This window comes from Mus caroli, unplaced genomic scaffold (genome assembly GCF_978045245.1).
Source record: "Mus caroli unplaced genomic scaffold, Mus_caroli_1 scaffold_10, whole genome shotgun sequence".
Taxonomy (NCBI): Eukaryota; Metazoa; Chordata; class Mammalia; order Rodentia; family Muridae; genus Mus; species Mus caroli.
In genome coordinates this window covers 81,998,048-82,011,779 of record NW_028227265.1, presented here as the reverse complement: position 1 = coordinate 82,011,779, position 13,732 = coordinate 81,998,048, and the positions used below count along the sequence as shown (strand labels likewise).

Below are 13,732 nucleotides of genomic sequence, written 5' to 3'. Positions count from 1 at the left end.
TAAAACAGTAGATGTGATGCAGCTTTCTAGAACATGGTGATAAAATGTTAGGCTCAGCATTAAACAATCAGGTACGAGGTGCATTTTATATATAAGGATACAATGATTTAATATAAACATATAAATGTAATAAAATATAGAAAGGAAAGGAGGAAAGCTGATACATTCAAGTACCTTTGGGACTCATGAGCGTTGCTTCCACAGCCTTGCCTCCATCCCCACACCTGGCCTCGTCAAAGGGAAGGCACTGTTCCCCGGTCCCTGCTACCACTTCAGCGTTTTTAGTCAGGTCTTTGGCTCCTGTGAGTGATTTCGGCCGATAGATTCTGCGGGTGTTAGTATCAGAGACGTACAAATCTCCGGTGACTGGGTCCGTAGCCAGGTAGTATCTGTGAGCTGGGTTGCTACTGTAAAAAAAATTCATATGCAAATATTAGGTGAGAGCCACTCCTTGTACGCAGAGGGAGATGAAAAGGGAGATAAAACACAGCCCGGGTTCCAGTGCTTATGAACTGGAGCCCAATGCCACAGGCTAGACCAAGACCAGGGCCAGTGATAATGACATAAGAGGCTGTGATGCGATCTGAGGTAGCAAGTCTCTGATGTGAGGTATGTTTGAGTCTGTGATATTTTTCTTTCTGACTTGATGTTGTGGACTCAACAACTTACTGTCAGCCATGATTTCAATGTAATTATTATTATGTTGTATGTTTTACATGTATGGACGTTTTGCCTGTGAGTATGTGTGTGTGTACCACATGCATGCCTGGTGCCACAGGAGGCCAGAAGAGGGCATCAGATCCCTGGAACTTGAGTGGCAGACTGTTGGGAGCTGCCCCGAAGATGAGCAATTAAAGCTGGGTCCTCTGAGAGAACAAGGATTCTTAAATGTGGAGTCAACTGTCCAGTTCCTAGTCACAGCCATTCTTAAAAACAATAACTCTGGAGTTATGCTGGAGCCTAAAACAAGGAAGCAAATTCTCTCCATTCCCCCCAAGCCCCAGTGGACAGATGAAGTTTACTCCAGGGACCTCTCTGGCACCTTCCTCACTGACCGAATAGATGACCTGCTTCGTGACTGCTGTTAGGAATCGTCACTTCACTTTTGCTATAAAACCACAAAAAATGCTACCTTGCAAAGGTAGCATCGTGACTGCTCTGTCACAACCCAGAAAAGCAAATGGTGCTGAGACAATGTCTGTCCAGAACTATGGGGTAAGTGGCATTCCAAGGCAGAACACAGTCTCTGAACACTGCTTTCTTAGGAATGTGACTTTCAGATCGGGTACAAATATGGTTGTTCTGGAAAAGACTAAAGCAGTTTGAATTACTTGGTTTTTCAGGGAGGATGGTAAATACTAAATAATATGTATCTTTTGATAATGAACTTGGTATTTATTTTCTCTCTCCATCTTGCCCCCCCCCCCTTCTGTCTTCCTTCCATCTCTTCACAGTCAGAAACACAAAGAGTCACACTCTTATTTACCCTGGTTTTGTATCTGAACATCTGTGAGATTGTGTCTCTTGGAAATGTCAGAGATGGCATACATGAAGTCTCATCAACATGGCTGCCTGAGCATGGCCGGAACAGGGATGGTATCAACACACATGCTAACATAGCATGGGAGAAGCTCGTGAGGCCTCAGGCCTACACAGAGCACTACAGGGAGCTAAAGAAGGCTGAGATCAGGAGAAATAATGATCTTCCCAGGGAAGACCACACCAATTGATTACACACACACACACACACACACACACACACACACACACACCTACCACCACTACCACCACCACCAATTAAAGAAACAGAAACCATTGATTTCTAAGAACGCAAGGGAGGAATTCATATGAATTTGGAGGGTAGAAAGAGAGGAGGGGAATGATGTAATTATATTATAACCTCAAAAATTATTATAAACATGGAGTATAAGCCTAGCGTGAGCATTTGAATTATAAAAGTGGCACAGTAGGTTTTTTTTTATTACTATGTTAAACTGTTATGAGACAATTCTCATTTGTTAAAGTTCTTTTTAGTTAGTTTTTCGTGCACATGTGTGTATGGTATGTGTGTGTGTATTGACGTGGGGTGCCGCCTTCTAATGTCTGCCTCTGCGGCTTTATTTATTTAAGCTTAGAAAGTCAGCTAAAAGAGCTGCCTAGGGAGGTCCTGAGACCCACCTGCCTCTGTTCCGAGTTTCCAGAGGTCCACGCATGTACAAATGCGGCCAGTTTTCACGTGGGTGCTGGCGGTTTCATCCTAGGCTCCCCTGCCGTCATCCTGAGCAGTATTACTTATGGCACCGCCCCCAGTCCCTTGGTTTTTATGAGTGGTGAATGTGTGCACTTTAGTCCAAGAGGTTTTTCTTACAATAGCAGGTTATAATTTCTACTAGTGTTGCTCCCACTGGTAGGGGAGCATAGAGGACACACTCGGCAAGATATTCTTAATATTTGCTCTTGTCCTGTCTCCTGTGACATTTCAATATGTCTTTCATAATGCTATAAGGTCTGATTTGCTTCCTGAAAATGTTAGGGGGAAAACATCTCAGAATGTGAATAGATTCAAGTTTGCTTACTTCTGCTGGTGCATCAGCAATTTGGAATACACTAAAGCATTAGAGTGATGTCCTGGCTCATCTTAAGATGTCTGTTAGTTGTTTCAAGGGCAATTCTAGCAAGGTTATAATTATGTATACTTTTTGATTATGTCCTTTGTTTTGATACATTAGATTTTGGCTATCTGAGTGTTGGCAGCCTACTTTCTAGCCATAGGCCATGAAATTTCTTGGTGCAAAACCAATGCACGTTCAAGGCAAGAGCTGGACTTTGATTGACACCACTATCATTTACTTGGGTGGCAATGTCACATGTCCGTGGGGCTGGGGAGTTGGGGTTAGATCTGCAGTATAATGAATGCATCTCCTACCTTCCTCAACACACAGGTGCTTCATTTTCTATTTTTTCTTGAGACATGGTCTCCTATAACCTAGGTTGGCCTTGAACTCACAAAGTAGCCAACCTGGCTACAAACTCATTGTCTACCTCCCTCTGCTCCTGCTGTGCTGGGATTACAGTTTGCATCGGGGTCCTGCAGACACAGACACTTTCTAATCAAACAGCACAGCTTTATCTGATGAGTGTAAGGCTCACTGTGCACATGATTCTATTGTCTAGAGCAGCGTGGGCGAGCTCATAGTCCGAGAGTGGAGGCGCAGCATCAGCTGGCAAAAGACAGCGATTCCTCAGACCCTAGCGTCACATAGGTGGGAAACATCTCTACAGAGCTTCTAAAATAGAACAAAAATGATACCAGCATTGACATGACAGCATGGATGGGGGAAATTTACAAGGTCCAACACCTAGATGAAGAGTTACAGGCAACCAACGGAGGGAGGAAGTGGGGAAGGGGGTAGGGGGAAGGGGGGAGAGGAAGGGAGAGTACGAATATATCAGTTCTCTTTGTGGATGAGCTCTCTGATAGGTTATCTAATCCCGAGTGGTCAGCTCTAAACACATGTACACATGAGCCACTGTATGGACTCAGCACACACAAAAACACACACATGCATACATATATACATAATAATAATAATAATGAAGTCACAAATTTGAGGGAGCACAGGACTGGTAGGCGGGAGATATAGAAATTATATAAATATAGCATTCATGTATAAAACTATAAAACCAAAATGAAATAAAAGCCCTCTCCCCAAAACAGGATAAAAGTGAGTTTGGAAATTTTTAGTTGACAGACAGATGACAGAGGATTTCTGAATCACATACACAAGAGGAGTTTGACTCGAGATCATTTGACTTTAAGTCTGAAGAGTTCCCTGACAGGGGGCACTAGAAGCTGTTCTCTAGTGGCCCAGAGGTCATGGGGGGGGGGGGCTGGCGTTTTGGTACAGAGGGGCTGTGAGAGTCAGGTGACATGTGTGTCTAGTATGTAATCCATGGTCACGCTGACTGGAAGCTGTCTACAGTTGGTCACAAGGCACAGGGATTTACAAAGACCATGTTTGGGGGGAAACATGTTCAACAGTAGAAGCACAGAGCATTTCTCTGAGATTGTCTAAGATTTTGCTGTTTCAAAAGGGCTTAAAATGACAGTTGTGACTGATAGCAAAAAGCAAGAAAGTGAACTCAAGCCGACATCTTCTGTATACCCCGCCCCTCAATTCTGAACTTATCCAGGATGACCCAGAAGCCAGTTATCAAGGCATCTTCCCTATAGCCTTGTCAATTAGACACAGATCCAGAGGCGAGTGCAGGCTGGTTACACTCATTTATTTTCTCGTAATTCAGCCGTCTTAGATGAGGGAGACACTTGCGGAGAATGGCTCAGAGAACACACACTATTTAACACTTTTTCCTTTTCACTTGGAAACTGTGCCACAGCTCTGAGCACACAAAGCAATAGAAGAAGCATAACAATGTCTGTCTATGTAGAAAAGCAACACTGCCTATTTCATGTTAACCAGAAGACTGGGTGACTGTAAACTGGGATCGCTTACAAATTTTAACTTGGAATTTAAGGAATCTGAACAGGGATAAGACAAAATTTACTCTCTTACTAAAGTAGTAAACATGGGGCAGGTGTATGTGTGTGTGTGATGTTTAGAATATCAAATAGAGTCCCATTTTATAATCATTCTAGTATTACCACTTAAGTAAAACATCAAATGATAACTGAATATAACTAAATATAACTAAGGAATGTTATTTTATAGACTATTTTAGAAGTACTTAAGAACTTGGCATGATAGCATCCTATTTGAATCTTTAAGCAATAAGACTGTCTTAATAGTCTTGGCCAGTATTTTTATTATGGTTTCCATTAGTATAATTAAGGACAGTTTATGGTGTGGAGGTATAGGAAGAGGACCGGAAGCAGATATTCTATATGCACTGAGTTGTCTACAATTGACAGTGCCATTCCTCTATATAGAATTAGGCACATTGTGTGATTTCCTTTCTTCCTACCACTTGCTCCTGAGTCACTCATGACTGCTCTGCCACACAGGAAAGAGAGGCTTAATGAAAGCCAGGCTAGCCAACAGGAAGACATTTCTGACAGGCATTCATTTCCTTCCGCCATTCTTTCCTTTAAAAAGTCTTTCTTCTTGCACTGAGGATCGATAGGAGGGCTTCACCCATACAGGGCAAGCGCTCTTCTGCTGAGCCACCCCCAAGCCTTTTATCCATTTTTACCTCTGAGGGGGCCTCAGTGACTGACCCAGGCTGACCTTAAACTTGTGCTGCTCCGGACTCCACCTCCTGGGATTACAGGCCTGTGTCCCTGGGCTTGGAAATAATATTATAAAAATAAGGAAGCTCTAATGAATTTAAATATGATCTTTCTCAGGTCATTTCAGATAGTTATTAAACACACATTAATCTCATCTATGATGTTGTTATCTATTTTGTACATTTTCCTACACTTTGGCTTTTCCTTTCTTCTGCTCTCTTTGTAGGCATTGGTGGCTGTAAATTTACAGTGATCTGATCTGGTGCCTCAGCCTCCCAAGTGCTGGGGTTGGAGGCAAGTGCCCCTGGGTGAGGCTCTCTCTCATCTTTCTAACTACACAGAAGGTACAACCTCTCCACTGTTAGGCTTCCTAAGGCTGACTTCACCGCTAAGCCTTCTCTTAGGTATGCTGACACTCATGGTCTGGGGCATCAACTTCCTGAGTGATCTTACCACACACATGAATATTCCTAAAAGGTCATTCTGAACATGCCACTTGTTCATGACCCTAAACTATCTCCCCACTCTGAGCCATTTATTTTCAGCGAGCTCAAAGAGGCCCTCAGCCAGCCAACCCTAACTAGCTTCACCCTGCTACCCACACAAATTCCTGCTTTATTTGGGCAGGTCTGGCAACTCTTGGAATATCTTGCTTACTTTGTCTCAGACCCCAGTATCTTTATTTACTCTCTACCATTTTCCCGTCCTGTGAATGTCTTTCTTCTTGCTTCTGATCAAACAGATTTTATTTTTAGATCTAGCTCAAATATCAACACTTTCTGGAAACTTCCTTACTATGCCGGGATTACCTAGTTTTGTTTTCTGCCAAGAACCATGTTCACAGGATAGTTGTATACGTCATGCCACGTTAAAAAAATAATACTGATAATGTCAATTGGTTACACATATGTCTAGTTTGTTATTATATGTGAGCTTGTCTGAGAGCTTTGTCTTAGATTATTACCATTCCTCAAAGCATCTGGCATGTGGGGACCAATTATTTAATACTGTTAGTTTTAATGTTCATGAGTGGCAATTCACAACCCAAAGGTCCTGCCTGGGTGGCATAGAAAGGAAACGTAGTAGCTCAAATGTGGTCAGGATGACACACAGAGGAAGTGACAGAGGACTAGGCGAAGGGGAATACAGGAAGTGTCATAGCCTAGTGCCATGATTGACTTCATATTCTATGACCGTATGTATAACAACACAAGTCCAAACAGAGAGTCTCTTTTCAGAGATGACAGATGTAGGTAACTTGCAAATGACTGTGGAATAAGTCTAGGCTTTTGTGCATTTGTAGGAAGTCTCCCTATAGAATCCTAGCCATGGGGAACATATTAAAAATGGTACAGGGGAAAGAACATGCACACGAGAGGGGTTCAAATCTCTGCTTCACGTTTCTTAGTTGTGTATCCTGGGATGGGATGTAATGCCTTCCAGCCTCCATTACCTCATGTGTAACCTGAGGGATTACTGTGCGGCTCTCTAATAACATACAAAAAGCATCTGGCTCGGTGCCTGGCATCTAATGGGCCAGCTTGTTAAAAGGCAGGCTTTCCTAGTCTTTTCTGTATCGCCTGCAGCGTATTCACATGCCGCTCGCTGTCTGTCTTTCCTCTTCTTTCCATAGCTACTGAGAAAACAAGCAGAAAAGTGTTGATATTCTGCCTTGGCTTCTCAAAGTATGCTCGGCGTTCAGGGGAGATTCGGTGTTAATCTTTAGCATGTGGACTGGGCCATTTAGTTGAAAGTGTAAGATCAATACAGAATCTTAGGGAAGGGTCCTGGGACCATGCCTGGGTATTCTGATCTGCAACAGTTATATCTGTCGGCAGGACACCACTTTTCGCTAGTTGTCAGTCTCTACAATGGTTTCAGTGAGTTATATTGACCTACTCATCTAAGATATCTGATGTAAAATATCACTGCCTTTTTAATATATTAGATATTTTAATGGTCAAACTAGATCTGGCATGTCTAACCCTGGCTTTGACTAGCTTTTGTTTAAAGCACTTTAAAGCTGCTTCTGTATTTTTCCCTCCTGTCTTTAAAGAGTGGCTGCTAGAAAAGTATTCTGACAAGGTTTCACTGTATGTAACCTCTTCAGGCAAGCATACACATCAATGAGATATGAAAACTTTTGGGCTGACGGTACTCTGTATTCATCTTTAGCTTTGAAGAGAGCCTTTTTCCTCATAATAATGACACACACACATACCAAAAAAACCAAAACATCAACAACAACAACCCCCCCAAAAAAACCCTCCATTGCTTCTTGAACCTAGTAACTCTTCTAATTTGGGAAAATTAGAAATTACAGGCCAAGAAGAACATAGGGAGTGATATAGAGGAGGAAACCTTTCCAAGCTCAGCAGTATGTTCATATTGATCAGACAGATATTTAAGTTTATAAAATTTGCCAGGTGGTAGTGGTGCATGCCTTTAATCCCAGCACTAGGGAGGCAGAGGCAGGCATCTTTCTGAGTGAGGCCAGCCTGAGCTACAGAGTTAGTTCAAGGACAGCCAGGAATATAGAGAAACCCTGTCTCAAAACAACAAACAAACAAACAAAAATTTTAGCATAGTACAATATTTTCAGATTATTTTTCTCAAATTGTTTCCCAAACCGAAACAGCTTTGTGCCCAATAAGACATGATCTGTCCTGGGTACTGGTCAAATTATCCTACTTCTTCAAACTTTGCTGTGTTTCAAATTTCGTTCTGTTTCAGAAGGCTTAGGTTACATTAAGTCAGTAACTGAACATTGGAATTCTCTGTGACAAGACTTTTCTAAAAAAAAATGAACCAACTTGAAAATAATTTCTAAAATTCTATCACACAATATATTTTGCAGTAAGTTATGTAATTGTCCAATTAGGCAGTTTTAATTCCTTAGATGTTCTGTGATTCTGAGTTTCCTCTTAAGATGGTGTTATTAAAAAACAATTTCAGAGAGTCACATTGAAACATAAAAAAGGACATTGGAAAATATGCAAGAACCTTTAAGCAGGGTGCTTACCTATGTCTAAAATCTTTATTTCTTGGTGGAAGCAGATAAAAGAAAGGTAGACAAAGAAAGCAGAGTTAGAAAAGGCTTCTGAAATATAATGAGATCAATAGTGGGCTTTAATTACTTGTATGGAAAATTGCAAGCTGAGAAAACACTGGTAATGAACTTTGTAGGCAAAATCTTATCAAACTGCTGTCAGGGCTGCTGGTGGATTCTGACAATCACACTTAAATCATGACAAAGGCATGCTGTTTTTACTATCTGCATCCCGGCTAATGAACGGGCTGACCCAACGGAATGTCCAGCATTCCTGTTCATTTTCTATTATCACACCTCGGTTCAGCCACTGTGAAATAAAGATGGATTCCTGTATCCTGTGCTGCGTATTTATCCTATGGAAAACTGAAATGATTAAAAATACATGTGGCTTTACCTTCCAGTTCATAGAAAGACCACTGGGAGGATGAGTAAGCTGTTTTCCGTAGCAGACTGCTTTCTGTATATTGCTGACCTTCTATCTCCACTTAAGGACTAAGTTCTTTCTAGAGGGAGTTTTAAAAACGGTAGGGTGTACGCTTAAATAAATAAATCAGTGTATCACATCTGACTTCATTTTTAAGGGTATGATGATTGTCTCTGAAGAAGGACCCCAATAGAGGAGAGACATACCTTAGTTCTAAAACGCTTGTCACATTCCCAGATGGGAATATCCGCCGGACATAATTGAAATCCCCTACGTATAGACTGCCGTCGATCCCACAGGCAAGCGCCACTGGTGCCAGGAGCTTGTTCCCGTCAGCTTGACCATTGCAACTTGGGCATGAGATGCTACGCCTCCGACCATTACCCATGATGCTGCTGACCACCGGAGGCTGCTGAGAGATGAACTGATTTTCTCCATTTCCTTTGTATAGTATACCTGAAAGACAGTTCATGTTTCCTTTGATGAAAGTGGGCGACAAAAAGCAAACAGGTCCCCTAGAAATCTTAGCACAGTGCGGGGGCCTTTCTGACCTAGAACTAGAAACTTTACAGTTCTTATGAAAATACCTCTATCTACAACCTAATATAAGATATCACATGACAAACCACATTATGGTACATTTCAAAAGGACTATTTGTTATGAAGGGAAAGACTGGAGAGGAACAAACGGCTAAGAAGAGGAATTCAAAACCCCAACCCTTAATACCAGTGATTCTCAATCTTGGCTACACGAGGAACAGTCTGGAATGCTGTAACAAATACTGAGGGCTGGTCCTTACCTCAAGAGATTCTGATTTAATTGGTCTGGGTGCAGCCTTAGCGTTTAGATTTTTAAAAACTCTCCAGGTGATCTTAATGTGCAACCGAGTTTGAGAGCCATGCTCTACATAATATTCTTTAGGGAACAGAAAGTTTGTCTAATTGTTAATCAATGTGGAAAATATTACAAATTAACCTGATTAATAAAATGTACCCTGGGATTATGAGTTTCTTATGAATTTACAATGAGTTTTTTTAAAGATAAAAAGTACTTTATGGAAACACAGTTAGAAAGTATTTATTTATAGGCACCCTGAGAGCAAGACTACAATGTATCACTGAGCCAGAACCCTGGCCTATGGAGGCCTATTTTTAACTCCACCATACTGCCAATGGTATGGTTCACATTTATGTGATGTAAATTACACACACACACACACACACACACACACACACACACACACACATGCACAATGAAACTGATGCAGAAAGCAAATTCGTTATTCAAACTGAACTCTGCTTTAAGGTCTGAAAGTGTCAATAATTTTACAAAGATAAAAACACCAGTCTGCTCATTAGTGGGCTTTGCTGAAAATGTGAGACCAAAAAATTCCCAAGGAATATTCAATATTTTCCTAGTAAGAAGCTAGATTTGAATTGGGATTTAATTTTTGGTTCACTCTGTTGTTACCACGTGCAGATCAATGGCTTGAGTCTGTTATCCACTGGCTTGTCAGCTGCTCCTGTCACATGAATATTTTATGATACTCCTCACTGTATTATTATCTGTATAAACCACTTGCTGCTCTGACTTTAGAGCAGTGTGTATTGTATTTATTGGGCTTTCTACGCTTCAAGGTAGTTCTCAGAGCTAATGACCATGCTTCGTAGCAGACAGACCGTTAAAAGAATAATCTTGCGGAAGGTACAAACAGAAAACTCGAGACCATGATTTTTCCTCCACTTTGGGATAATCTGAAAGTGAAGAAGTGATCAGAATAATTGCGTTCCCCTTATAGCTCAGTACATTTTAGGCGCACTTTGTGATTACTATTTTTTTTTTAATGCCTTGCTATTTAGGTGATGTAATAATCATGGCCAATTTACATAAAGAAATCAGGGATGATAAAACAGGTTTATTCAAATTTAAGGGAAAATAATTTAAATAAGCCTGGATCATAACAAGAGATGAGATGCTTTTTGCCTTGAATATTCAAAGACGACACGGATGATACCTAAGATTTCTTCTTTCTGTGATTACATTATTTGACAATTATGGAAGTATAATTTCCTGGGAGAGTTGGTTCTGCATTTTTTATGGGAAGAGAGCCCTGAGTCAGACTAGTGTTCTCCTGCATCTGATTTATGCAACTGCTTCGGATGACTGGTCCTTCCTTTCTCCTCCAGTTCAGCACAGCAAAAGGGTTAGCATTGTCCGGTTTGTTTCCCTGTTCCAGGAGGCTTGCACAAACACCTGTGGCCCCTCGGTCTGTGTCTCCTTTGTCTCTATCTATAACTCATCCGGCTTGACACAGTTACCAATCACTTTGTTTATTCAATTAGACACGTGTCACTTTGGACAGTTACCACTTGTCAGACTGTTCTTGGATACAATTGGAAATTGCCATCAGTTCACCACGGGACTTAGGTGACCTCACATTTTAAAGTAACAGATTTTAGAACAAAACAGGTTTTTGAAAGACAGAAAATTTGGCAGTTCACTTTATAAATCTGACCTGGTACTTTAATAAAACACCTCCTATATATTATTCTTGTTTAGAATATGCATGTTTTTATATATTTATATTGTTTAACCGCATACAATATTATATATTTGCTAATCTTTCTGAACGCTATTATCGAGTAAGCGAATAGTGTTGAGTCTCTGGAGTCCTGCTGGGGTTGGATGCCTATGTTCTCCCTATGGCTTTACAGTCCCTTGAAGGAATCTTGTTGCCAACTGGTTAGGCATTTTACACTGTATTTTCACGATCACTAAAACAAACCTAGGACAGTGTTCCCCAAGGTTTGTGAAGGACTCATGCAGGGATATGGGAAGACGTAGAAAATATATGAAATACAATTTTAAATAATTTAAACAGGAGCAGCTCCAAGCATGGTTGGCACATGCCTATGCATTTTGAATGACCACGATTCAGCTTAGTGTTACTCACAGGACAGACTGAGCTCACTACCATTTCAAGCAACACTGATGGCTCAAGGGAAGTTGGGAGTTAACATATGGCATGTTCTCCCTGGTTGGGAGTCCCGTTTTCTTCTTTTTTTCAAGTTTTCTCGATAACGCCAAGCTGTCTAAGTAGCCAAGGACGGTCCTGATCCTCTGCTCCTCCTGCCTTCGCCTCTTCCCAAGAACTAGAATTGCAGGGGTGTGCCACCAAGCCTTGTTTACGTGCTGATGTGGATACAACGCAGGGCTTTGTGCACGCTAGCCAACCACTCTCGCACACAAGTTACACCCCTGCATTTATAATGTATGTGCTGTGTGGTGCTCGAAATGGGTTCTGTTCCCAGCCTTCTGGAATGACCAGGATACACGGGAAAGGAAGAGAGCTAAACACTTAAACTGGTAAAGGCGTGAGGAGTAGTTATTTCTGCTTTATTTTTCTTCTTGGGTGATCTACTTTTATCCTTTGCTATCTCCTCTCGGCAAGGCAAGGGCATTTTCAAATACTGACTTGGAAATGGTGACCCAGTATACTTGGAAAGCCAAGATATAGCTTCCCAATACTCTTATTTTCAAAGACAGAACAAACATCGAAGAAACATCACTCCAAATGTGACCATCTATCATGAGCATTTAATGGTGTGACCGTCTCAATTCAACATTCTAAATCTTCCCAAAAGTCAAAAGGGATGCTACTGAGTAAACACGGGACATTTCCTCTAGCTATTCCTGATAGCAGAGACTGTCAGTGTGAGAAGACTTAAGACCGGTTAGAGCTCGTAGCCTTATGACCCTGATTTATAACTGAGCATCTTTGGGTGCTCTGATGTGGAAGCATGGGTAAGCATGAGAATAGAATGTTGGAAACACGGTAGGGGCAACGGAATTCCTTCCCACCGGAGCCAGTTTGTGCGTGAGGGGAAGGCTCATACTCTGCAGTTTGGTTTGTGATGTCAGGTCTTTTACTTTTTCTCTCAAATTATTCATTTATATTTCTCCTCATATTCACAGAATCAAGCTACAGTATTTTTGAGTAAGAGATTTTTTTTCCTTTCCTTTTTCTTTTTCAATACAGAACTTGTTGCGGGGAGACACAACGAGACACTTGGACAGATTAATTGTCAAGAATCTACTGGAAATCTCTTGGTAAAGTCCCGTGGATTTTTATCTTGGCTTACGATAAATCACACTGCTGCCAGTTTTGGTAGCTCTCTCTAAAGCCACTCCCTCCCCCCCCCCTTTTTTTTGGCACACACTGCTGTGTAGAATTGGGCACTCACAGATGAATTTGTAGGGATTCATTCATACAGACAGAGCAATTTTACCAAAGTCAGGGGATTTACTCTCCACTGGGGAAAGTACTGTAACAACCACCACAGGGACACTGTAAAATTCAGTAGGAGAATCACATAATTCCAAGGCTTTTATGGTCTTCCAATAATCTCTTTATCATTATTTTGCTCTACTAATTCCAATCCTATGGTGTTCAGAGGATAAAAAGCTGTGGTAGCATCATCAGAGTGAGGATGGGCAACTGTAATTGTGAGCAAGAACCTACCGTTCTGAACGTCCAGTACATGGTGCTTGTCCAACGTCCAGCCGCCCATGTTCGAGGCATCCAACTCGTAGCCTTGCAAAACGGCAGTCCTCTTTTCCCACAGAGTCAGGTCCAAGCACGACTCATACTCGTATCCGACGGACACTGGAAGTGAGGCAAACCACAGCTCATCCTCTCAGCCGGACAGGAATAGGAAGTTGTTTTATGACTTGGAGGGAAACTCACATTCATGCTCTGAGTTAATAGGTCTCCTCATTTATTAAGCAGTTCGTTTTTATGTATGGAGATTTGAGCATATGGGAGGTAAAACCAAACAACTCCAAATGCTATCTTATACTGATTTTATAGACATCAAGCCCACCATCACCATTAGTCTTACAAGGGATTCTTAGACAATATTAAGTTCAGATTGGGAAACTAGTTAACTAGCTATAACAAGTTAGTAGCACATTTGAGTTAAACAAAACCAACAAAAAATAATTAGT

The 13,732-nt window shown here is 41.4% G+C and overlaps 1 protein-coding gene across 8 annotated transcripts in view; it reads right to left on the bottom strand.

The window, feature by feature from the left end:
- Tenm3 (teneurin transmembrane protein 3) overlaps positions 1 to 13,732 on the bottom strand; it is a 623,557-nt gene that overhangs the window by 51,049 nt on the left and 558,776 nt on the right. For 6 of the 8 annotated variants that reach the window (XM_029480774.2, XM_029480775.2, XM_085843954.1 and 3 more), the window contains 4 exons: positions 13,248 to 13,391; positions 8,931 to 9,180; positions 8,271 to 8,291; positions 175 to 407 (listed from right to left, as the gene is read on the bottom strand). In XM_029480774.2, the coding sequence (XP_029336634.1) occupies positions 175 to 407; positions 8,271 to 8,291; positions 8,931 to 9,180; positions 13,248 to 13,391 (648 nt within the window). The remainder of the gene's footprint in view (positions 1 to 174; positions 408 to 8,270; positions 8,292 to 8,930; positions 9,181 to 13,247; positions 13,392 to 13,732) is intronic. The other 2 variants (XM_029480777.2, XM_085843953.1) reach the window with 1 other exon arrangement.